The sequence below is a fragment of the Megalobrama amblycephala genome, linkage group LG6, assembly GCF_018812025.1.
Source record: "Megalobrama amblycephala isolate DHTTF-2021 linkage group LG6, ASM1881202v1, whole genome shotgun sequence".
Lineage (NCBI taxonomy): Eukaryota > Metazoa > Chordata > Actinopteri > Cypriniformes > Xenocyprididae > Megalobrama > Megalobrama amblycephala.
This window is the reverse complement of record NC_063049.1, coordinates 25,068,343-25,095,843: the sequence shown is the minus strand read 5'-3', so window position 1 is coordinate 25,095,843 and position 27,501 is coordinate 25,068,343. Positions and strand designations below refer to the sequence as shown.

The 27,501-nt window shown below is 37.0% G+C and overlaps 1 protein-coding gene across 2 annotated transcripts in view; it reads right to left on the bottom strand.

Annotated features, from left to right (window-relative positions):
* cacnb4a (calcium channel, voltage-dependent, beta 4a subunit) overlaps nt 1–26,126 on the bottom strand; it is a 45,230-nt gene extending 19,104 nt beyond the window's left edge. Inside the window, exons 1-2 of one of the 2 annotated variants that reach the window (XM_048193548.1) lie at nt 25,611–26,126; nt 23,913–23,996 (exon numbers count right to left, since the gene is read on the bottom strand). In XM_048193548.1, the coding sequence (XP_048049505.1) occupies nt 23,913–23,996; nt 25,611–25,673 (147 nt within the window). In that variant the 5' untranslated portion in view covers nt 25,674–26,126. Of the gene's footprint in view, nt 1–14,488; nt 14,853–23,912; nt 23,997–25,610 lie in introns of those variants that run through there. The other variant, XM_048193549.1, reaches the window with a different exon arrangement.
* Between the last annotated feature and the right edge of the window lie 1,375 nt (nt 26,127–27,501).

Below are 27,501 nucleotides of genomic sequence, written 5' to 3'. Positions count from 1 at the left end.
GTAAATTTTAACCAGAAAAATCGCAATTCGATTTTTTCTCCAAATCGTGCAGCCCTAGAGGAGTCTGTCAAAAACATAATGGCACTTCACTGAGAGACGCACTGAATGTAAGAGCAACATGTGCTTTGATCTCCTAATCAAAAGATTGTGCTCAAAGCCAAAAGATGCCTTGAAATTTCATTAACCATGTAGTTGTGTCCCATAAGAACACATCATGTAATCTTATAATCCACTAGTATTCTCTTTATCACTGCAATAGTGATCCAGCATCTAATACAATCCTTCTTTTACTCCACCAGACATTACAGAATCTACAGAATCTCTGATATGTGGGTTGATTACGTATTACAGAAAATAATCTGTAAAAACTGTACATTAATGCACTTACAATGCATATAGATTCAATGAGTTAAGGACAAATTCTAAGTTTCCAGATCTCAGATCCCCTAAAAATAAGCGATTAACTCTGTCACCACCACCATTAAAATCCCTAATCTCATTTCATGCTTGTTGAAAACAGAAATCTAGGTAATATATCTGATTTTACTCTGAATACCTTGACAAGTCGTTGAAAAACATTGAAGTTTATTTCATTACATATTATTATATCCGTTGTATACAATACATGCATCCATATTGTTGTTTCCAATGTATTTTATGCTACATTCAAAACATTACATCCTTTAAAAAGGACAATAATAATGAAGGTGGTATTACTTAATGTGCCATATTATCTTACAACATATTACATAAAAGTTCTTACAGCTGTCAAGATCGATAACATCAGTGTATCTCCTGATGCAGTTTGACAGATGATGCCCATGTCTATCTATTCTTTCCTTGGTGTGGGTTGCTGTGTCGTCCTCTTGGCTGAAGAAGTCTGATACTGTTAACATCATAAGAGCTGTAAAATACACACTGTCCTTCGCTTGTAATGAATACCAACCTGCAGAGAGATTGTATTGCATCAAACCTAATTAAGAGCAAAAAATAAAGATGATAGACTAACAAGTACACCAACACTAATCTGACAAAGATCTACAGTCAAGAGCAACTGTGATGTGAGACAGTCAAGGCTCAGTAAAAGAGGAAAAAATATGGACTTGGTCTTCAAAACTTGTCAAAATTACATTCAGGGTTTTTCCTAGGTGGGTTTTCAGTGGTGGTGGATGAACACGGTCATCCACGCGCACAGAGTATAAAGTACCCTACCCATGTGAATAAATGCAAAGAAGCAGTTTGTAAAAATAACTTATCGTATTTATTTGTGAAATAAAATATCACTGTTAGGACAGATCATAAAACAAATGTGCTTAGAACTATTTTATATTTAAATATATCTACATTTAAATATAAAAAGTCACAGGGTGACCGATTTGAAAAGAACAAAGTAACATTACACATTACATAGAAAAAATGGCAAGTCTATTATTTTGCATTTAGCCTACACTCCAAGACTTAAAGGTGCCCAAGAATGCTTTTTCACAAGATGTAATATAAGTCTAAGGTGTCCCCTGAATGTGTCTGTGAAGTTTCAGCTCAAAATACCCCATAGATTTTTTTAAATACATTTTTTTAACTGCCTATTTTGGGGCATCATTAACTATGCACTGATTTTTTCAGCGCGCCGCCCCTTTAATTCGCATGCTCCCTGCCACACCAGCTCTCGATTATATTACAGCACATTTACAAAGTTCACACAGCTAATATAACCCTCAAATGGATCTTTACAAGATGTTTGTCATGCATGCTGTATGCATGCTTCGAATTATGTGAGTAAAGTATTTATTTGGATGTTAAAGTTTTATTCTGAGTGAATTTGAGGCTTTCCTCCGTGGCTAACGGCTAATGCTACACTGTTGGAGAGATTTATAAAGAATGAAGTTGTGTTTATGAATTATACAGACTGCAAGTGTTTAAAAATGAAAATAGCAACAGCTCTTGTCTCCATGAATTCAGTAAGAAACGATGGTAACTTTAACCTCATTTAACAGTACATTAGCAACATGCTAACGAAACATTTAGAAAGACAATTTACAAATATCACTAAAAATATCATGCTATCATGGATCATGTCAGTTATTATTGCTCCATCTGCCATTTTCGCTGTTGTTCTTGCTTACCTAGTCTGTTGATTCACCTGTTCACATCCAGACGTTACTGGCTGCCCTTGTCTAATGCCTTTCATAATGTTGGGAACATGGGCTGGCATATGCAAATATTGGGGCGTACACCCCGACTGTTACGTAACAGTCGGTGTTATGTTGAGATCCGCGTGTTTTCCGGAAGTCTTTTAAACAAATGAGATTTACATAAGAAAGAGAAAGCAATGGAGTTTGAAACTCAATGTATGTCTTTTCCATGTACTGAACTCTTGTTATTCAACTATGCCGAGGTAAATTCAAATTTTGAATCTAGGGCACCTTTAATGCACAGATCATTTAACATACAGTATCAAACTGTTTTGTTCCATCCATTGCCATGGTTATCCCTGTCTATCAGATCCAATCATGCATTTAAATACAAATGTAAATCCAGAAACTGTGCAATGTGTGGTTAGCAGCATGAAAAATATATATTATATACAGAAAGCGAGCAAAGATTGCAGTCAATTACACGTGAGGTACACAAAGATCTTGTGAAAACTCCTGTTATAATCAATGAAGCTGTGCAATGAATCTCTTATTGACATTGTGTTCATAATTTGTTGGTTATAAATTAAATGATTTGTGAGCGTGCATTTTGAGTGGTGTTGAACGGATTATGACAAACTTAAACACATCTGATTGGCCATTGCATTCACGCGCTCCGTGGGTACCAGTACTGCAGAACAGCGGGTATCGTCACATTAAATAATCAAATAAATCTTTGGCGGGACAAAGATCCATTTTGGCAGCCGGCAAAATATTTTCAATGCAGGAAAAACCCTGAAATTTCACTTATAAATATATTAAAGGTGCCCTAGAACTTTTTTTTAAAAGATGTAATATAAGTCTAAGGTGTCCCCTGAATGTGTCTGTGAAGTTTCAGCTCAAAATACCCCATAGATTTTTTTTAATTCATTTTTTTAACAGCCTATTTTGGGGCATAATTAGAAATGAGCCGATTCAGGGTGTGTGGCCCTTTAAATCTCGTGCTCCACGCCCCAAGAGCTCGCGCTTGCCTTAAACAACATAAAAAAAAAGTTCACACAGCTAATATAACCCTCAAAATGGATCTTTACAAAGTGTTCGTCATGCAACATGTCTAATCGTGTAAGTACAGTGTTTATTTTGATGTTTACATTGATTCTGAATGAATTTGAGGCTGTGATCCGTGGCTAACGGCTAATGCTACACTGTTGGAGAGATTTATAAAGAATGAAGCTGTGTTTATGCATTATACAGACTGCAAGTGTTTAAAAATGAAAATAGCGACGGCTCTCTTGACTCCGTGAATACAGTAGTAAACGATGGTATCTTTAACCACATTTAACAGTACATTAGCAACATGCTAACGAAACATTTAGAAAGACAATTCACAAATATCACTAAAAATATCATGATATCATGGATCATGTCAGTTATTATTGCTCCATCTGCCATTTTTCGCTATTGTTCTTGCTTGCTTACCTAGTCTGTTGATTCAGCTGTGCACATCCAGACGTTAATACTGGCTGCCCTTGTCTAATGCCTTTCATAATGTTGGGAACATGGGCTGGCATATGCAAATATTGGGGGCGTACATATTAATGATCCCGACTGTTACGTAACAGTCTGGACCATTATGTTGAGATTCGCCTGTTCTTCGGAGGTCTTTTAAACAGATAAGAATAAGAAGGAGGAAACCATGGAGTTTGAGACTCACTGTATGTCTTTTCCATGTACTGAACTCTTGTTATTTAACTATGCTGAGGTAAATTCAATTTTTGAATCTAGGGCACCTTTACATAAAGTCTGACAATAATAATAACTTTATGGCAAATCATATATATGTGTATATATATATATATGGGTGTGTGTTAAATTATAAATATTTAAAATATATTAAAGATGATAGTTAAAGATGCTTGGTGGTACTTAAAACTAAAACACAGACAATTAATCTGTTGCAAAGAACCTTAAACAAGTGACCCAAACAAAGATAAAGGGCTGAAGGAAAAAGAAAGACTAGAGATACGCACGCAATCACACACATTCCAGCAGAAATGCCTCATCAGAGAAAAAACTGATTCTATTCATGGTATCCCTCAAAGGTAAATGGATACATCCATTGAATCTAACTCTGTGATCTCAGGTTCATGGTTACTCACTTTTGTGCCATGACAGACGTCTCTACAGCTGCGGGGGATGATGGAAGCAGACGAAAGGTGTGAAAGATTTCATTCTTTTGTTTTAAGTAGCTTAGCAACTAAGGAAGCAACTGTATGATGACTGGAAACCCTGCTGAAAAGACCAGCTTTAACCAAATCAGAACTGGTTTTGGTCTAGCTGGTGGACCAACATATCCATCAGTATCCATAGATCTCTATGTTTGGTCACATATATCACTGACACACTGAAATTTTGAAGCTCATAACCCTGGCTGCACATTGCCCTCACTATTGGCCAACACACTAGATCATGGACCTCCATGGCCAGAAAAGTCATGTGACCAGTGTTACATAAGGTAGTGTGCACTGAAGCGAGTCAAGTGACAGGCGCTGCATTTGCTCCTGATGACATCAAAGCCCCTGTGATTCATCCTTACTGCACCTCGTACCATCTTCTCATTCTCCAGTACGCATTAGAACCACTGGACCATCAAACTGTGCAGTTTAATACTGCAACACAAACAGTCTGAATCTTTAAACTTAGCTGATGCCCAATGACTTATAAAAACACATTTTTTTTAGTCCAAGTCCAAGTTTAAGCAATTAGTCAACTAATTGCACATGTATTAATAAGCCATATAAATCATAATAATGTATAATACATAGCCTGATCGGCACAAGCACACGCATAAACTTGTCACAGTGCTCCGGCAAAAGTAATGATTATAAATGTGTAACAAATAAAACAGCAAGTAGATGGTATAAACTAATTATTAATTTATGCTTTCGGCTGCAGAGATTAAGTCGACAATGCTGACAGTGACATATATGCGCCTATTTCATATGGATTTCATAATCTAAGAGCATTTGTTTTCCACTTAAATATGGTTGACAATTGCTTGACATTTCAAGCTTTCTATAGATATATTTCTCATGTCTATGAGGCAAGTATACACAGAGTTTTGGTTTGTTTTTTTGACGCGTTCAAGTTCACAGATGGCAGAAAGCACATCCTGTTGGTTTTCTTTAGTTTACATAGGCACTATGTTTTCTCGATATTTTGAGTTTACACAAACAAAAGTAGACCCTTTTTTAGTTTCGAATGATGATCTGTATGACCAAAAATGAAAGAGCATTTTAAGTTGTTTCTGCTGTTATAAGGATAAAATGCAAGTGATCGCACTGGCGCCTCCATGTCTTGCAGTAAGCGCACTATATTTTAGCTTATACACTCCGCACAAAATTTTTGGTTGACTAAGCCTCTTCTACTCGACTAACGATTAGTCGAATATTAGGGTTAAGCCCCCCCCCCCCCAACCAAAAAAAACAAAACAATGATAAATGAAAATAATAGAAAACATCTAATCGAACATGCAGCTAAAATAACAAAAAGTACAGTGTTTAAAGGGTTAGTTCACCCAAAAATGAAAATTCTGTAATTTATTACTCACTTATATAGTGATGGCCGATTTCAAAACACTGCTTCAGGAAAATTCGAAGTATAATGAATCAGTGTGTCGAATCATCTGTTCGGAGCACCAAAGTCGCGTGATTTCAGCAGTTTGGCGGTTTGACACGCGATCCGGATCATGATTCGATACGCTGATTCATAACGCTCCGAAGCTTTCTGAAGCAGTGTTTTGAAATCGGCCATCACTAAATAAGTCGTTATTTTGGGTTTTTTTGTGGCGCTCCAAAAATATTCTCGTCGCTTTATAATATTAATATTGAACCACTGTACTCACATGAACCGATTTAAATATGTTTTTAGTACCTTTATGTATCTTGAGAGAGGAAATGTCATTGCTGGCAATGGAGGCCTCACTGAGCCATAGGATTTCAACAAAAATATCTTAATTTGTGTTCCGAAGATCAACGAAGGTCTTACGGGTGTAAAACGGCACGAGGGTGAGTAATTAATGACTGAATTTTCATTTTTGGGTGAACTAACCCTTTAAATAAAAGTATTAGTCAGCTGTCCTTGAGATTGGGTGAGCGTGCAGGATCAGACAGAGCTGGCTAGCAGATGAAGATCAAGCCAAACCAACATGCAAGCATTTACAGAATCCGCAGTCAGACAATCACTTCACTTTGGAACACATTACACCCCGTTGCCAGCTGGTTTGCTTGGTCTGTGCTGCCGAATCAGCGATACTGATGGTTGGATGGAGAGAGATGGCAGGGTGCAGGATGTAAGCATTTCCTCAGCAGATGATAGCACAGCTCCTCTTTCACAGGCTGCCAGTAGCACACTTAAAGCTAAGGTCAAATATTTCAAACATCTTCAAGCAAAGAATGGTTATACCCTATAGATTCCTTTTATTATAATTATCAGTTTTTAAAGTATTGAAATATTTTGTGTGGGTGGTTCATTGCGATTTCACTTTTTTAACTTTAGTTAGTGTGTAATGTTGCTGCTTGAGCATAAACAGTATCTGCAAAGTTACAACGCTGAAAGTTCAATGCAAACGGAGATATTATATTATAGTTATGGCAGTTTAATGCCTACAATTACAACCGGTTTGGACTACAACGAGCTTCTTCCCGGGATGGTGACATCATAATCCCTGCAATTAACATAAACCCTGCCCCCGGGAACACGCAACAAAGTGGGCGAGGCCATGTCGCGTGCATTCAAGTCTTCTGTGTTTGGGCTTCCTAGTGACGCTGGACTTTTAACCAAAAAAACAAGCTTATGTTGCATTCATGGTATGCCGTAATTACCATAATTAAGTCTAGTTGGACCGGTTCACGTCCTCAGACTCATTTATGTGTTTCTATGTGTTTCTATCAACACCGAAATGAGTCTGCAGCAGTCAGGTGGTACAAGTCAGCGCTTTACGTTCATAATTATTGTAATGTTATGTGCTTTTAGACATGAGGTAATTTAACACCCTCTCTCATGATGCTTTGTAGACTCTGCTTTGGCTGTGCGTGTTCATGTGTTTTGAAAGAGGCGTGGCTTTAGAGAGCGCTCTGAAAGGAGGGGTGGAATCTTATGTTAAAGCTAGCTTGCTATTGCTAGGCTCTCTGAAATTGCCTACCCTACCTTCAAGCTCAAAAAAAGTGAGTTTTAAAGATGCTTGACGATGCTTAAGAGGATTTCTAAATCCTGAAGGCATTATTCAGTCCACTGACCTGTTCAGTTCAATCCAATCCCATAAGAGGGCTTTCCTTAAACAACTTGGACTATCAAGTAAATTTTACTTTAATTGTGTGCTGCTAAGTTATTTAATCTAAAATATTCAGTACATTTCCATGCACTTTATAAGTAAAAATTTAGTCCTAAACACACATTTTAATATATATTTTAAAAATAAGAATTAATCTTCTTAAAATATCATGTACAAGCTTTAGTCTGATTAAAACGGTAGTCTGAATTTTGGGAAGATGGACTAAAGATCTTCTTCATTAAGCATTTGTATACAATACAATAATCAGACTACAGTTTGCCTTGGCATTGCAAACTTGCTCCAAAAGACAGACAGGTAAAGCCTGCTTCCTAAAGCTTGAATGGTGCCTTCGGAGGATGCATTCCAAGGTAGGAAGGCATCAAAGCACGTCCGAATCCAATGTTAGTTTCACTACCTGTCTCCTGAGATACCTTCATCTGATCAATTTTTAAAGGCAGCATAGATGTGTACTTCACTGCCTGTGCTTTCCATTCTGTGACAGTTGAACCAAAAAATAAAGATGGGGTTAGAATCTTGCGGTTGTGGTCAGTTTTTGCATAAATGTACATTTTTGACCAACATTTTCCACTTCTGAAACACTTTCAAGTGAGAAATTACAATTGTAGTTATTAAATATTCACTTAGTTTCCATCAAAGCTCTTTTTATTTTGCCTTAGCTCTTTTAAACCGTTATGCTGCCTCAGAAGTCTGTCCGAAATCAGATTTGCAAACGCTGCCTACAAAGTCATTGCCTGATAAGACAGCGAGGCAAAAAGTCAGCTGCCTATGTTTTTGGACACAGCCAAAGGTGCACAATCCTGTTCCTGGAGATCTACCTACCTGCAGTTCAGATTCAGCTCTGATCCAACACACCTGTCTGCTCCTGAAGATCTTAATTAGCTGGTTCAGTTGTGTTTAATCAGGGTTGGAGCTGAACTTTGCAGAAAGGATCTGCAGGAACAGGATTGGGCTCCTCTGCTGTAGCTCAATCTCTTTTCCAGTCCACTGCAACAGTCTTAGAAAAAAACATCCCAAATACAAATTCTACAATTATACATCCCATAACAATAAATATATGCTAATAATGCTGAAAATGTATACTGATCTCCAACTTGGTACATCAGAATGAAACTAATCAGTCTCTTTAAAAGAAGCAATTTTGAATACACATGCTTGAGGGACAGATGAAAACATCTTCATATGAGTTCAGAGACGCATTCGAATTTCTAACTCAAGCACACGGTCTAGCATGAATGCCCATGGAAATTATGTCTGTGCCTCAGCTATCAAAACCTACCTAGCATCAAGTTTTATAAATGATCCAGCTGATATTTATTTATTACCACACAGCAAAATCTATTAACCTGTGCTTCCAACAGCTGAAGGAGCCATGAGTGGTCTGCAAGTAAAAAGAAAAAATATTCTAAAGTATTGCATATAATATATTCAAATATTAAAGGTGCCCTAGATTATGTTTTTAAAAGATGTAATATAAGTCTAAGGTGTCCCCTGAATGTGTCTGTGAAGTTTCAGATCAAAATACCCCATAGATTTTTTTTTTTATAAATTTTTTTAACTGCCTATTTTGGGGCATCATTATAAACACGCCGATTTTATGCTGCGGCCCCTTTAAATCCCGTGGTCCACGCCCACAAAGCTCGTGCTTGCCTTGAACTGTGCCTTAACAAAGTTTACACAGCTAATATAACCCTCAAAATGGATCTTTACAAAGTTTTCGTCATGCATGTGGCATGCATGCGTCGGATTATGTGAGTATTGTATACTGTTATATTGTTTACTTCTTATTTTGAATGAGTTTGAGGCTGTGCTCCGTGGCTAACGGCTAATGCTACACTGTTGGAGAGATTTATAAAGAATGAAGTTGTGTTTATGAATTATACAGACTGCAAGTCTCTTGTCTCCGTGAATACAGTAATAACCGATGGTAACTTTAACCACATTTAACAGTACATTATAAACATGCTAATGAAACATTTAGAAAGACAATTTACAAATATCACATGGATCATGTCAGTTATTATCGCTCCATCTGCCATTTTTCGCTATTGTTCTTGCTTGCTTACCTAGTCTGATGATTCGGCTGTGCACATCCAGACGTTAATACTGGCTGCCCTTGTCTAATGCCTTTTATAATGTTGGAAACGTGGGCTGGCATATGCAAATATTGGGGCGTACACCCCGACTGTTACGTAACAGTCGGTGTTATGTTGAGATTCGCCTGTTCTTTGGAGGTCTTTTAAACAAATGAGATTTATATAAAAAGGAGGAAACAATGGGGTTTGAGACTCACTGTATGTCATTTTCATGTACTGAACTCTTGTTATTTAACTATGCCAAGATAAATTAAATTTTTCATTCGAGGGCACCTGTAATACTTCCCCAATTATTTAAAGGGATTGTTTTTCTAATTTGCCCCTAAGAAAATATTTTCCCCCCTCCATTTTTGCATCTTGGTTTCAACAGATAGTCCCATAAGACTGTGGAGAGGGTTTCGAGTTCTGCAAATTAATGTTTACTTTGTACTTTTTATTATAACAAAACATCAAGGATCAAAATTCTTTATGATATGAAGATGAGCCCTTTAAACATAATAGCACCTTTCCTTCTAAATATAACCACAATTTAAAAAAAAATATTTAGATTGTCTATGTGTACACACACACATATACAATATAAATTTGTTTTTAAACGTTGTGTATATATTTGTATATTAGAATTAGTATATATTTAAATATTAGAGTTTTATTTACTGTATTTAAGAATCCTTTTCAAGGATTTACTTAAGAGTTTCTTTTTTTAAGGATGATTTGAGCTAAAGTCTGGGGACAATTTTGTCCCCAAACCACAGTACAGATAAGCAAACCCACACACACAAACGATGGCTGAACCACATGCAGCATTCATGTACTCTGCCTCAGTACGTACACCATTATCTAACCACGTCAAGTGTGTGGGCTTGGGTTTGTCAAGCCACACGTTCTGCTTATCTTCAGAGATTGCACGCCATGAACATTTGTCTGTGATGCCAGTGGGTCTGAGAGCATTTGGGGCCCTCAAAGCCCACTATGATGTTTGATCCTTGCACTGCATTTCTTTAAAAACAAAAGCAGATTAATTGGTCAGTGAAAAAGCATCCTCCAGTGAGCAGATATGAAGATGAATCATGAGGGCTGAGGACCAATGCAGGCAAGCGCAGTGGATAATTACAGATAAATCTCTCCACAACACAGCATGAGATCACTACCATTTAGGGCCACATCTGATGAAAGCAAATACTTAACCATAAAAAGAGATGATGAAAGCTTTGTGTCACATTGTAAGCCTTGAAAGGTACTTCTCGTATATCTGACTAAACTGATCTTTAAATCAGTGGCTCTCAACTGGTGGGTTGCAACCCAAAAGTGGAATTGAGTCACTGCACACTGAACTCATCCGTTCATTGTTCAGTCCAGTTTGTGTACTGGTTGTGAACACTTGCAGAACCAGATATTACTAGTTCTAGAATCATAGTACTCTTGATTTTTGTTTCATTTTGAGACTTGTTCACTGATTATTAAAGGAAAAGTTCACTCAAAAATGAAAACTCAGTCATCATTTACTCATGTAATTCCAATCATGTATGCATCTCTTTCTTCTGTGGAACATGAAAGAAGATATAAGAAAAAAAAAAAAAATGCATACAGTGAAAGTCAATGGGGTCCAGTGTGGTTTTTAATTATAACTTTTTTCCATAGAACAAAAGAAAAGTCATACAGGATTGGAAGAACATGAGGGTTAGTAAATGATAACAGAATTGTCATTTTTGGGTGAACTATACTTTTAACAGTGTTAATTCAAAACTGCTCTTGCCGATTCAGTCCGATTTAGTTAACAATACAGTGAAAAGAATTGGTTCAATAGAACAATCACCAAACTTTAACTTTAATATGAGATCATGTTTGATCTGGTAGATTAAAACTTATGCATTTGATTTTATCAGAAACCAATTCCAAATATAACAGTGCAGATATATATATCTAGTTAGGCTAACAATAGTGGAACACTATCACTGTTATAAAAATAAAAAACAGGATACATGAAACAATTACAAGCAATGAATAGTACCCGCTTGAACCCTCCATTACCTTTAATATTCATAAGCTGTAAAGGAAGAAGAGAAAAGAGAGGCAGACACAATTAGACCACAAGGCTATATTAAGATCATCAGAGGCCACCAGATCTGAGCTACTTTGTCATTATTTCATTCTAATTACACAATTTCCATGATATTTCTGCACCATATAATTCCAGAGAAAATACTTGCTGCGGGGTATTGAATTGTCCTCCTCTCAAATTAAACAGCCTCTCGGCATTTCAAAGTGGAGAACAGATACGCTGGAAGAGGATGGATGGATGGATGGATGGATGGATGGATGGATGGATGGATGGATGGATGGATGGACAGATACGCTGGAAGAGGATGGATGGATGGATGGATGGATGGATAGGATAGATAGATAGATAGATAGATAGATGGATGGATGGATGGATGGATGGATGGATGGATGGATGGATGGATGGATGGATGGATGGATGGATGGATGGATGGATGGATAGATAGATAGATAGATAGATAGATAGATAGATAGATAGATAGATAGATAGATAGATGGATGGAGAACAATTGATAGAAAAGTTGGATCCATCCATCCATCCATCCATCCATGCAGATAGATAGATAGATAGATAGATAGATAGATTGGATGGAGAACAATTGATAGAAAAGATGGATCCATCCATCCATCCATCCATGCAGATAGATAGATGGATAGATAGATAGATAGATAGATAGATAGATAGATAGATAGATAGATAGATAGATAGATAGATAGATAGATAGATAGATAGATAGATAGATAGATAGATAGATAGATAGATAGATAGATAGATGGCCTTTTAACCTTTTCTGAGGATTTTTGACTTCTAAATATTTTATTACTTATGGAAAGGAGACAAACTTAATTGGAGCCTCCTGATTGGATCCCTATCTACTGCCTAATAAACAGAGCATCAGCAAACTTGTCTTTTAACAACGTTAGAGCGCTTCATCAGTTAGGTTAGTGGAGGTAAATCATGAAGATCTTCTTCTAATGGCCACAGAAAAAGGAAAGCTCCAAAAAATGCATATGGTAAAATGGAATGTTATATATAATAAAACATATTCATAATTTTTTTTTAAATCATAATTTAATGTTTTATCTTTTTTTAAAATTACATGACATTAATTGGTTAGTTCACCGAAAAATAACAATTTTGTCATTAATTGCTCACCTTCATGTCGTTTAACACCCGTAAAACCTTCGTTCATCTTCAGAACACAAATGAAGTTATTTTTGATGAAATCCGAGAGGCATATGACTTGTCCATATAGACAGCAGTTTAACCAACACTTTCAAGGTCCAGAAAGATCCTACAGACAGTGTTAAAAAAGTCGACGTGACTGCAGCAACAAGAATACTTTTTGTGTGCAAAAACAAAACAAAATGAACAAATTTATTCAAGAATATCTTCTCTTTTGTGTCATCCTCCTACACTGTTTACATTCAGCGCTTCCAGGTTCTACGTCAGAACGCCGACTCATTATTGGCCGGCACCTGCGTCAGCGTCACATGAAAGCGTTGTGCTGCTCACGTGAACAGCCTTTGCCAATACTGAGCGGGCGTTCAGACGTAGAACCTGGAAGCGCTGAATGTAAACAGCGTAGGAGGATGACACAAAAGAGAAGATATTGTTGAATTAAGTCGTTATTTTTGTTTTGTTTTTGCACACAAAAAGTATTCTCATCACTTCATAACATTAAGGTTGAACCACTGCAGTCACTTCGACTTTAAAGATGTCTTTAGTACCTTTCTGGACCTTGAAAGTGGTTGTTAAATTGCTGTCTATGGACGAGTCATAACCTCTCAGATTTCATCAAAAATGTCTTAATTTGTGTTCCAAAGATGAACGAAGGTCTTACTGGCGTGGAATGACATGAAGGTGAGTAATTAATGACAGAATTTTCGTTTTTTGGTTAACTAACCCTTTAACTCTCCTTTAAATTGTAATATGAGACAATGTATATCTTTGTTCTCAGTGTTCTTCCAAATTTCTTCTTTTGTGTTCCAAAGAAGAAAGTCAGTCATATTGGTTTGGACCGACATGAGGATAAATAAATGACAAAAGAATTGTGTCAACTATTCTTTTAAGGATACATTTTTAAAAAAAAATGCATCAATGAGGCAAAGTTATAAAACACTATTCAGCCAAAAAATATATAAAATCATAGATTCATTTTTGCCTATGGTAACACTGAGTGTAATGGGAATAATTAGTGGTATATGTAAATAAATAAAAGAAAACAGCTGCATCTCAAAGAGCAACAGGAGTATCTTTAGTAAAGTGTTGAAACTTGTGACCAGTTGATTAAGGAGACTGGCCTGGACGTGGCTATAACCAGCATAGACATCAATGCTGAATATTACTGTTACATCCATAGGACTTGTTTATGTCTGACTTGATGACACTAATTAAATGTGCCCCCCAATACAAGCAGAAACAAAGTGTCACTTTGAGAAAGCATTTCGTTTTTAGAGTAGCTAAGACCACACTGAAAATCCAACAAAAACAACAATGCATGCAAGCTAAGAGGAAGTAAACCAGTAAGCAGTGTGGCATTATTAGAGACAGCTCAATGATACGGAATAACAGGCTAAACACCACAGCTGACTGATGCTCTCCACTAACACTGACTCCACCGATGCATCCACGGAACAGAGCGTGGCTTGGAGAAAGAGTGGAGGTGATACTGAAACAAAACCCATACACATGCACACACACACATACGGATCCCCTCCCCCAAAACACTCACTGGGACCAGTAGCACCATCTACCAGCTGAATTCCTCTAGCCATCCCCTGAGCGTTTGTATGAGCATGCATTCATTGAAAAGACCATGAAGATGCACATATAGACCCTTACTCACCGCCTCCGAGTCTTCGAATCCATGAAGGTACAAATTGTCGTACATGGAGGTCTGATATTCCCAAAGGATCACCTTAATGATCAAATGCAAACGTGGGATAAGGAAGCTCCAGCGAATGTGTGTCTAACAGGGCTCTCTTACAATCCCCTTCCCCACAGAAAGACCACCGAAGCAGGAATGTCAAGGAAACAGCAGTCACCCTCTCGCTTCTGAAGCCAGCGTATTGTATTAATAAGGATGAAGCGTAATCGATCACATCGTAGAGAACTGGGGCTCACCCCAGAGGCTGCAGAGACCTGGCATTTTATCAAGCTTCCACAAACAGAGCAAGCAAACAGAGCCTTTCTCAATCAGAGGCTGATGACAAAGCAGCAAAACCGTCTTCTGATTGGCTGAGGGGAGCTCCAGTAAGAAAAGACAAGTGCTCTCTTCTGTTGACTGTTAGAGGAGGAGGAGGAGGAGGAGGAGAAGGGGTCTGCAGGGTGCTGACAGCATTCCACTCCTTGACCACTGGATTTCCTGCAATTTTTTCTCGCTGTTTCTATTTTTGTCCATCATGGAACTGCATCTCACCTCTTTCCCTTTTCATCTCCTTCTTTCACCCATGTTCATATATAGACTCCACAAATTTTCACAAACAATTCATGTATTACAGTTTCAGACACACATACACTGTAAAACTTATGTGTTTGCTAAATTAAACTAAGGCAACAGTTTGCATAAATGGCTTTTTTAAACATTTATTATTTTATTATTATAATTAAAGCTGCAGTCCGCAATTTTTCCTCTTTGTCGCCATCTCTTGTTTGAAACCTGCAATTGCAGTCATATGCAAAATAGTTATCTGTACGTGCGTTGTGCCTCGGCACAGCTCGTCAGCACCGATGAATCTAATGCTTGCTGTCAGTCACCGCACCGGTGTGGATACTGTACTTCAGAATCACAGATTCTGCATCTTGAAAGTATGACCAATATAAGAATTTTCACGGAAAAATATCATCTGAACAAGTAAGTAACATGTCTGCCACTTTTGTTTTGACCAACTGAGGAAAAAAGCATTATAAATTGCGCTGCCAGTGATGATTAAATCTAACGATCGCTTAGCTCGGATCATGCCAAACCGTGCAAATTATTATTACTGTTATATTGTTCTCAAATTGTTAATGTTAACAACATAAGCATGACTGTGTATTTAGTGTGCATTAGCGTTACCTGTAGATTTCAGTTTATGTAGCCACTCCACAGTCCAAAGCCTTTTGCTTTTGACTATGGGTGAATCTCCAGTTGTCACTGATGACTGTCATTTAGAGCTTTCTGGATTACAATTCGCCATCAAAATGATAAGTTCATTATTTCAGCTGCTGTGAGAAAAGGCTATAAATGATCAGCTACCAGCAGCATCCTCGCGTGATAAAACCGACTAGCCTGGACTCCTTCTTTCTGTTTACGGACGTGACGTAATGACACACAGAGGACCTGCTGCATGCTCAAATTTCCCGCGGAAATCCACCATGTCGCTCTTATTATAAAACATTATTACAAGCTTACCGTTGTGAATCGAGCTAAGATAATGAGATAGTTTTGAACACTGGCTGGTTATGTACTTGCTCAAAAATTGATTTTGGATCATTTTTAACCAAAAAAAGTTACGGACTGCAGCTTTAATATTCTGTTTCATCAGTGAGAAAGTGCTTGCAGTGTTAAACTAATGACAACATTTGAGACAAAAACATTCATAAAATACCTTAAAATGCCAAACACAGACCTCCAAATGGTAAATGAAACACAAGGGTAAACATCAAATTACTAATCATTTTAAGTAGAAAAACAAACATATCCAGGCATCACAACACAATACTAATATGACACCAAAATCAAATGGCCAAACAATCGCAAATATTAAATATAGCTGCGAGCAGCAATCATTGGGGTTTAAGGCCTTTAAGCACATGCGTAAAAAGGTATTATATTTATATTTTATTATAGCATGTAAGCACTTGGATCATAGATGGAAAAGACCATTCACAGCCAATACAGGCAATTTAGTAAGGAAAAACATGGTTTTTAAAGTTTTTTTGACAGTTATAGCGCCACCTATTGCGCGATCTCCACCACTGTTTTTTTGTTTGTTTTTGACCTTTTATTGGTTACTGACTCAGGAGACTCGGCAATTCTTATGCTTTTAGATCTCACATCTGCTTTTGACACCATTGATCATAATATCTTACTTTCCTGCTTGGAACATTTTGTTGGTATTAATGGTTTTGCTCTGAAGTGGTTCAGGTCATACCTATCAGACAGGTCTTTTTCTGTCCACCTTGATGGCCATGTTTCCTCATCAGCACCCCTTCCATTTGGAGTCCCTCAAGGCTCTATTCTTGGCCCAATGCTGTTCTCCTTGTATATGCTCCCATTAGGGTCAATTCTCAGGAAATATGACATTTCGTTTCACTGTTATGCAGATGACACACAAATTTATGTGCCACTAAAGCCGAAAAATGCCAGTCCTTTAAAACATCTTTTTGACTGTCTCAAAGACATTAAGGATTGGATGGCCTTAAATTTTTTACACTTTAATGAGAGCAAGAATGAAATCATTATATTTGGTCCAAACTGTTGCTTAGACTATTGTAATGCTCTCTATGTTGGTGTCAGCCAGGCCTCTCTCTCACGCTTGCAGTTAGTGCAAAATGCAGCAGCTCGACTTTTAACACGGACACGTAAACGGGAACATATTTCGCCCATATTGTCCTCGCTACATTGGCTTCCGGTTCGTTTTAGGATTGATTTTAAGGTTTTAATGCTTGCTTATAAATCTTTAAATGGCCTAGCACCAACTTACCTTTCTGACCTTATACAATTGCACATCCCATCAAGGTCTCTGAGGTCTGCTGATCATATGCTGCTGACAGCTCCTAGAGTACGACTAAAGCACAGGGGTGATCGTGCCTTTGCAGTAGCTGCCCCTAAACTCTGGAACTCACTACCTTTGTCTGTGAGGATGGCCCCTAATTTAACTGCTTTTAAAACTAGTCTTAAAACATATTTTTATTCTTTGGCGTTTAATACAGTCTAAGAGCTGTGGGGTTTTTTGTTTGTTTCCTAATTCGTAATGTTTTGTATATTGCCCTTTTTATTGTTGTTGTTTGTTTTATGTCCCTTTTTTATATGTACAGCACTTTGGTCAACTACTGTTGTTTTTAAATGTGCTTTAGAAATGAATTAAACTTGAAACTTGAAACTGTTTTTTGGTGTCCTCAGAGTGTGCCCATATATATGTGTGTTAATTTTGGTGAAAATACCTCATTTCGTTTTGAAGTTATAGACACTTATATATATGAGAGCATAAAAAATGACCCATGAGATTGGATTTTTTTGCCACTTCCTACCAAAATGTTGATATTTGGGCTTTAACATAAAAACAAACACATCCTGACATCACAACACAATACTAATATGACACCAAAATCAAAGAGTCAGATGGCCAAACAATTGCAAATATTAATTATTCATGTTCTAGTGCATGCTGACAGCTTATGGAACTGAACCGCAAACCATTTTACCCCCGATGTATAACAAGTCGAGTTAAAAATCTGCACTGAGAAGCATTATTTGTGTTCCTACTACAATACCTGGTGCCTGATTAAGACTTGAACGCTCGAAACATTGCGCTGTTCATATATATATATATATATATATATATATATATATATATATATATATATACATACATACACACACACACACACACACACACACACACACACACACACACACACACGCACACAGTCAAACCAAAAATTATTCAGATATTTGTGATATATTTTTACTAGTGGGTGCAGGACACTATAGTTAATTTATGTAAGTGAAGATAGCAAAAATAAAGTAAACTGTGACACATTATACCCAAAATTTCTTCATACAGTGGACTACCAGTAAAATTGATATAAATTTGGAACCAAAAATTATTTAGACACTTTGGCCTGACCATGTTTTGCTTAAGTGTTATCTGACATAATTAAGATTATTTTTTTCTGACACAGTTTAACTCTGAGATATTGTCATATTTTATTACCATTTTTTTAAACTATAGTGAATAAACTATATTAATGAATGAAATGTTTAAGGTGTCTGAATAAATTTTGGTTTGACTGTATATATTATATATATATGTATATAGTATGGAGCTGTAACTTAAGTGTGTGGACATTATTCCTACAAATGTCCCTAAATCTCTCTAACTACCAGTTTGTGACAAATGTAAATGATGAAACATAAAATGAGAGCTTGACACGACAGTATTGAACCAGACTTTTCTTTAGCAGGAGTATCAATACCTCTGCTTTGTGTAATTACATCCCCATGACTGTGGAGAAGCTATAAAACACCAACTCCATCACAATGTCACTGGGACAAGCAAGGACCCAGGGCACTAGAAGCTTGTTTTGCATTGCTAATTATGTTATTGATTCATATTTCCCATGATATCACTCCAGCTACTGAAATAATAAGGAAACCAAGAACAATCAGGGCTTTTCAAGTAATTACATGAAAATGAACTGACGGTGGTGCTGTTAATTAATCATGGCTCTCTCTTGAGTATAAAACTCTGGCACACATCGCCCCCTGTAGTTGAGAGCGCTCATCTACAACATGCCTGCTTTTCTACTCACTGAAACATATTATTCTGAGTAAAGAATAAACTAATCTGACAAAATACATTCACCTCTTTAATCAAATGAACCCACGAAGGAGTCCATAGACATCAAAAGAAAACAAGAGCAATCAACACTTTTCTCTCCGTTTCAACTTTATCCAGCAAGTAGCATATGAAGAGATAAATCTATCTTTAAAAAATGAAAGTGAATGAATATTGTTAATAATATGAAATATATGCACCCACAAATAAATTGCTTTAGTAAAATGTATATGCATACTTTAACATGTTGCTTTACATGAAGTAATCCTTTAGATCACTACTGATATGTACAGATTTAATGAAAAAACATTTAATTTTGTCTTTCTCTGATTTATGGATCGGCTGTCAGAGTGATAGATCAGAATAAACAGAATAAATGCCTGTTATTAAAAGCGTAGCTGTTATCCTACCCTTGTAATAAATTTTGATACTTACCTTTTAATATACCTTTTATTTGAATGGCTGTATAATTGTACGAAGAACCCACTCGCTTTTTTGCGATCGATGATTATGTGCCTTGTTTCCATATTCCACAATTTAATAATCTCTAAAATCTTATATGTCAACATTTGATCATCAAATCAACAGTCAAGCTAACAGTCAGCCACTGCTCTTGAGCTTTTTGGGGGGGCCTATGGTCAATAAACACAGCAGGGAAGCAAAGAAATAAATGAATAACTAAAGAGTTTAGCCATGTGACCTATACCAGACAGATTAATAATTTATACAAGCTCCCAATGATCAGGAATTTTAAATGTTTTATTATGAATAACAATAAAAACAGCAACAACTTCCAACAGTTTGGGTTAACAAATCATTTTTAAGTCTCTCTGCATTAAAATGAGATTCATTACAGCCATAAATTTAAGGCAAATTCAAGTAAGGTTTTATATACATGACTATTACCTCCAGTCTTGTCTTTAACCTTGATCTCAGCAGGTTTTAGCCACCCCTGGATTTTCTCGCCTCACTTGAGCAGGACGTTTCCTCTCAGAACAATTCTATACTCTATAAAAATCTTTCATATACATCTGCCGATGTATTTTAATTGTCCATGGACTTGTAAGTATGCTAACAGTCTACTATCAAATTTGAGGTTCTCATAGATTAATTTAATTGAATTTAGAAGAATGTAACCTAAACCAAACTCTACTTATGATCACATTTAAAAATATATGTAATATGCAAACTTTGTAAAGTAGGCTGTCCTCAATGAAGGGTCTTGGCTGTGAAACCACCTCTATGGACCAAAAATAGAATGTCCTGGAAGTCAGTCAAAATGCTGAATTCCCAAGGTTTTTTGGGGACCTAGATTCTAGAATCATTTTCAGATAGACTGCAGCATATGGGCTGCGTACATGAGGTGAATGGACTTATCGATTAGAGTTAACGCTGTTTTAAGTCTCACTATAGCACCAATAACATTGCAACTAAAAATCTGCCCATTACAAAAAAAGAGATAGTAATAGAATAGAATAGTAAAATAGTGAATAGCTTACCTTGCCATATACAGGAAGAATTATATAATATTTTAAAAGACGTGTAAATTGATTCCAAAATAGTAAAAAAAAAAATAAAAAAAATACTGTAAGAAATATATATAGTTTGTAGTATGAAATAACAAAATATATATATTTAAAGGTGCAATGTGTACATTTTAAGAGGATCTATTGACAGAAATGCAATATAATATACATAACTATGTTTTCAGTGATGTATAAAGACCTTACATAATGATCTGTTATGTTTTTATTACCTCAGAATGAGAGATTTTTTTCTATCAAACACCATGGGTCCCCTTACATGTTAAGTCGCCATTTTGCGCAGGCATGTTTCTACAGTAGCCCTAAATGGACAAACTGCTCTACAGAGCACGTTTGCTTTACTGGCTACTCTCTGCTGTCTCAGATGATGACATTCTAGAGGTGAGAACAAGCGGCAACCTCCCCCAGTTTCTCATGAAGCCAATACGGAAGTGACTGAAACTGCAATTCATCGACTGGCCGCTAGGGATAGGCTGCAGAAGTGAGCAGAATCTGATTGACCATCATGTTAAATTAGCCAAGTTTACAGCAGAAAAAAACATGTTTACAGTCTGGTTCAAATTGTGGTTTTGGTCTATACTGCGAATTTTGCCCTTCATGACAACTCTGAGGGGGGTGAATTTTTTTATAACTCATCCGTTTAAATTATATTAAGCCTTAAAATTCTGCATAATTAAGGGCGTGGTCACTTGAGTGACAGGTATACCGCTGCTGTCTGTGAGCCGTCATGTTACCTCAGCAGCTCATTTAAGCCGCTGAATTTGGCATCTCTGCTATATTTGTGCTTTTTTCTGGATTATTTTATACAATATATGGCTTGCTGCATACTCAAGACTGATGTGTGTCTGTGTACATGTGCTCGCATGCGGAACACACGTTGTTGGATCATCGTGGCATTGGCTAAAAGTTTTGTTCCTGAGATTTACTACAATGACAATACCAGGAGGATATATAGCTCCGACAGCACTGCTTGGATATAACTAAAACTGCTGCACTATTTTGAAAAATTATACTTTGGACACGTGCTCATTAGTTTGAGAGAAAATTTGAGAGATATACATCTGGTACATACATATTTTACCCAAGTGCCACGGATTGGATTCATCTCGCGATCTCTATTTCATTATAAAGGTATGAAATCCCATTTGATTTGTGTTATTTGCACACCCCACAAAAATTAATTAGCCTACTGGTGTTGGAGCATCTGTATCTTATAAAATAAATAAAAACACCGTAGATTGACAGTTAACATTTAGTACTTTCTAATGATATTGTTATCTTTATTAATATTTTAGGTAGTATCTAAGATAGATAGCTAGGGCGGGCGTGGTTTCAGCAACAAGTCGCATGGGCTCCAACTACGTCCCGCCTCTTTGCCCATTTTCAGTTATCCGGGAGTGACGTGCGGTGACGCGCAGCTAAGATGGCAGCGGCCTCATTTTCGCGTCAAAACTGCTGTTCAGAACTCTATGGGTGACGTCACGGACACTATGTCCATATTTTTTTACAGTCTATGGGTGAGAATTGCAATATAGCAATTCTGGCGCTAAAACGTACACACTGCACCTTTAAAAAAGCAATACATATATTTTTATGGTAATATTATCATAGCTGTGGTTAAAATTATTCACGTTATGAATTATTCAAAGGATAAAAGGGTTAGTTCACCCAAAAAATGAGGTGCGTATAAAACTGCCAGAGTCACGTCAAGTATTGAAGTTTCAAAACACTTATGACATAACGTTGTTTACTGAAATCATGTGATTTTGGTGCTCTGAACCACTGATTCGAAACAAATGATTCGTAAAGCTTTGAAGCTTCATGAAGCAGTGTTTTGAAATCAGCCATCACCAGATATTGTTGAATTAAGTCGCTATTTTGTTATTTTTGGCACACAAAAAGTATTCTACTCTTTTTATAATATTAAAGTTAAACCACTGTAGTCACATGAACTGTTTTAAATATGTTTTTAGTAGCTTTATGGGCATTGAAAAAGGTGTTATTGCTGGCGATGCAGGCCTCACTGAGCCATCGGATTTTATCAAAAATATCTTAATTTGTGTTCCGAAGATGAACGAAGGTCTTACGGGTGTGGAACAACATGAGGGTGAGTAATAAATGACAGAATTTTCATTTTTGGGTGAACTAACCCTTTAATTTATATGGAAAGAGGCATTGCCTGTAAGATTTGTTACTGTAAATTTAACAAAAACAATTACAGCAAATGCTGTTTGGTTACAGAATAGGAATGAAAGTTTAATCCAATCCACATTATGATTTAATACATAAAGGCGAAGCTATTTGCTTTACAGCAGCACAACAACTCTGCAGGGAATTCTGTACAGTCCTCAAACATATGAGCAAGGGTAGACTCGGCGACAGCTAGAAATGCCACATTGCAAGCATCAAGGTCATTGGTTTCCCCTGGGATACTTTCTTCTTCTGTGCAAACTCATAGATCTAGATACATCTGACAACAGCGATTACATCATATTTCCATAAAAAAATAAATAAAAAAAAAACATTCAGCACTCTTTGATTTCAGACTGCATGTTCTGAAAGAATATTTAGAGGTTTGAATTCAAAACTCAACATCTCAAAATCTATTTTTGAGATGTTATGAAGATCCATTCTATAGCTCTTTTCAGCTAAATGTCAAACAAGTTCACTTGGAAAGGTAGCCATGAGCAATTCATATTCATCTGATGACAGTGAGGATTCATCTGTTGCTTGGAAACCAAATGACCCATTCAAAAAGCTGCACAGTAGTATAATTCTTTGAATATATATATATGAACAACTTGTACAACATGCCTTTCCAAAGGTATATCAGAGTATAGGCCTATGATTTGGCACTAAATTCAAATATTTTGTTTACACTGATAAATGCAAACTCTTTGGCTTCTATAAAAAGTATTACATAACCCAGTTTTGCACATTAGGCACATTGAAAGTGGGTACTCAATTATGCCACTGAGAATATTAGTCACTGTTCAAAACTCTTCAAAATGTCCTACGCAGAGTGAGCTACCCTCTGAAACTAAGTCTCGAACAAAAGAGAACAATTCATTGCAAAACAAAAGCAAGTGTGAGAATGCTTCAGAGAGTCATATCAGCTATGGAGACAGCATGAATTGCATTTATAAACATTATTTCCATAATCTCCATAATCCCCTCTCACCTGGCGGAGGATGAAGCTGGTCGATGTCGTACTGCCGTCGGACCTCTTAAGTCGACTGCGCCGTGAGTAAGTGCCTCTGTTCACCTGCAGCAAAAGAACAAGCTATTAATCCATTTCTCTCCTCCTGGCAGAACAGGGGCACCTTCGTGCACACATACACCCACCACAACACCATCAGAGGGGTCTCAACGGGGTCTGTTAGTTATAAAAGTTACTGTCAGAGTCAAATGCACTGTTAAAGCATTTCATAGATTAATCACTTGCATTAATCATCATTTTGTGCAGCAGTCTGAAACCTGCAGCTAAATACAGCAAACATGAAGATCTTTGACCTATCCAGGGTGTTACGTGACTAAAAGCTTGACAGATAAGGAGGGTCTATTGAAACAGATGTCAAAACACATCACCACAAGGAAGCTGAACTCTGCAGTGCCACATAGACATCAATGCAATGTGTTGAGCAGGCGAAACTGCCCTTCAGTATGGCTGGCCGCAATGCAGTCCTACATCAAACCCCTTCAGGGTAGATCATGTGGTTAAAATATATGGCGGTTTGGGCTGAACGGATGTTTTCAGTGAATTTGTTGCAAAAGAAACGATGTCCAACTGCTCCGTAAAAAGCACTGATGCTTACAAACTGGGTCAGGTCATGCATCCTTATAGGGAAATCAATGAGAACATGAATTATTTAGCAGCCTAATTAAAGACCAATGGATCAAACTGACATCCATTAATCTTGCGCACATTCAGGATTCGTTTTTAATGAGCCTTTTAACTGTATAATCAGCCTGTGTAGGTTAAAGGGATAGTCTACACCAAAATGAAAATTCTCAGTTGCGCACCCATATGACTTTCTTCATTCCGCAGAACACAAAAGGAGATGTTAGGCAGACTCCGTCACCATTCACTTACGTTGTATGAAAAGAAATGCAACTAAAGTGAATGGTGACTGAGGCTAACATTCCCTAACATTTCAAAGTCATTCGGGTATGGAACAACATGAGGGTGAGGAAATGATGACAGAATTTTTATTTTCAGGTGTACTGTCCCTTTAAGCTCTCATTGCACATAATCCTTAGGCTTAAATTGAAAATTTTATTCAGTGTGGAATAATAAGAAAAAGGGAAAAAAGGTAAACATCATTATGACCATCAGTAAAATATATCAGGATAGCAAAACCTACACAAGGCTTGGACATGTACAATTATAAATACCATGTTAATCTTTATTCAAGTACCATGCAACTATAATGGTATCCCATTTGTATCAACACAGAAAGTGTAACAACATCAAGTCATCTATCATAAGTTAATGGAAATATTACAAGGACATTCAGAGGTTTTCTGCTTGTGAGATCTTTTCAGGAAATGTATTACAAGCAAAAACATCTATGTAATATATAAAGTACATATATAAAGCCTAGTATAGGACTACGATTTGGAATTAAGATGTTAAACTCAAAGACGTTGTTTGCACTGCAGTATTACAGATAGGACAAGTTTTGAACACATTAAGCAAAGATTTAAATGAGTCATTTACAGCGGGTAAAAACATCTTGTCACTGTTGGCAGATTTGAAAGAAATACGTGCATTATGGATGAATGCAAAACCGTTGGATTCTATAAACACAAACACAACAACTATGCGAGTGTATGGTGCAGATTCACAGAGCATCAACACCTTCTCTCGCGTCCCTACCTGAAAAATCGGCTTCTGGACCCCATCGCCTATCCCGTGTCGGGTGTAGATATGCCGGGACATTTCTGCGAGTTCATCGGTCCACGGTGGTGGTTGCCTTTCGGTCCCGGTCCACTGGCTCGGCGGAGGATACTGAACTGTTTGCTCCAGTTTCGCTGTGGTGTCCGCGGTCCGAAGACGAGGGTTGTGTGCGCTCGCGGTGACTGATGCAGTGTGCGCTGTGCAGCTGTGGTGAAGATGCAGCGCGAGCGGTCACCACTAGAGCATCACGAGCTGCTGTACAGCTGCTCAACAGAGGTCATCAGAAATTATGTTTTAAGCAGTGTTGGCAAGATACCCAAAAATGTAGCTAAAAGGAAAGCTACCCTGCAAAGAAAGTAGCTACACGACAGACTAAATATGAGCTACTTCCTCTTTTTTATATATATATAAAAAAAAAAAATTAAAAATTAAAAAAAGTATTCAACTGAATTTTGATGCAATACATGTGTATTGGTATTATAAAACAATCTCCAAAAGGAGTACAAAAGCTATTCGAGTTGTTCACAAGCAGCACGTGCAGATGTTTTTCTTGCTAACAAATGATAGGATACATTTGCTGGTTTAGTTTCAATGCTTTTTCGAAAAAATTTCACTTTATCAGTACTCATTTTGTTTTCTGTGGTCCTGTCTGAAGTATTGTTACTTTTTTTCTAATGTGCTGCTCGAAAGGTTCAGTGTCGGATTGAATCGCGAACCGATTTTGCTGACCGATTCATTGAAACGAACAAACTCATTCGCGAATCGGGCATCGCGAGTCCTACGCAAAAAAAAAAAAAAAAAAAAAAAAAAAAAAAGTATTACACATGCAAACTAAAGAATTGAGCGTCCATTTGGTCTACAAAGTGTTTGGTAGTTGTCAGACCATTTTGTGAAAAAGTTTATTCAGCAAATTAATCAAATTAATTAATAAAAAAAATTGTGTATGTAAATCAACATGCTTCACTTCTTTAGATAAAATAATCTACAATCTCAGTTACCAATGTCATTTATAACAACACCAACAACAAAATCTCAAATTGTTTCTACTCGTGAAATATGATTATAAGAAAAAAAAAAAAATGCAAATCAATGTGACAAGTAAAGGTGATGTAAACATATTAACACAATACAAACACAATTATAAATTTTGTCTAATATTGTTGTCTGTCAGTTGTAAAAGATTGTGGGAAGTCAGTGCAACCAAATTCATACCTCTCCTTAAAGGTGCTAAAGAGGATCTTTTCGTCGACTGAGAAACCAAAGACTTGTTAGTGAGTTTTTGAAATGAGCACATGCGTAAGAACAACCAAGGGAACGCCTCCCAAAACTCATGCACGAGTATTGGAACACAAGTGTTTACCACCGGCATTCGCTGTGTCGTGTTAGTGGATTCATTATGTCGGACTCACCACAGGTAACTCAGAATCTGCAGTTGTTACTCCTGTCTCCTTACAAAAACATTGCATGCGGCGCCTGTGGAGTGTGGAAAGTTACTGGAGCGCGCAGCCGCGCACGTCTCTCACAAGGAACGTCACGGCAGTGATTGACAAGCCAGAGGGCCAATCGTTTACGCAATGATCGCGTAAACTATTGGCTGATGTTTTTAAAGGTCCCGTTCTTCGTGATCCAATGTTTCAAACTTTAGTTAGTGTGTAATGTTGTTGTTAGAGTATAAATAAAATCTGTAAAATTTTAAAGCTCAAAGTTCAATGCCAAGCGAGATATTTTATTTAACAGAAGTCGCCTACATCGAACGGCCAGTTTGGACTACATCCCTCTACTTCCTTCTTTAATGACGTCACTAAAACAGTTTTTTGACTAACCTCCGCCCACAGGAATACACAAGAGTTGCGTTTGTAGAGTGTGTTTG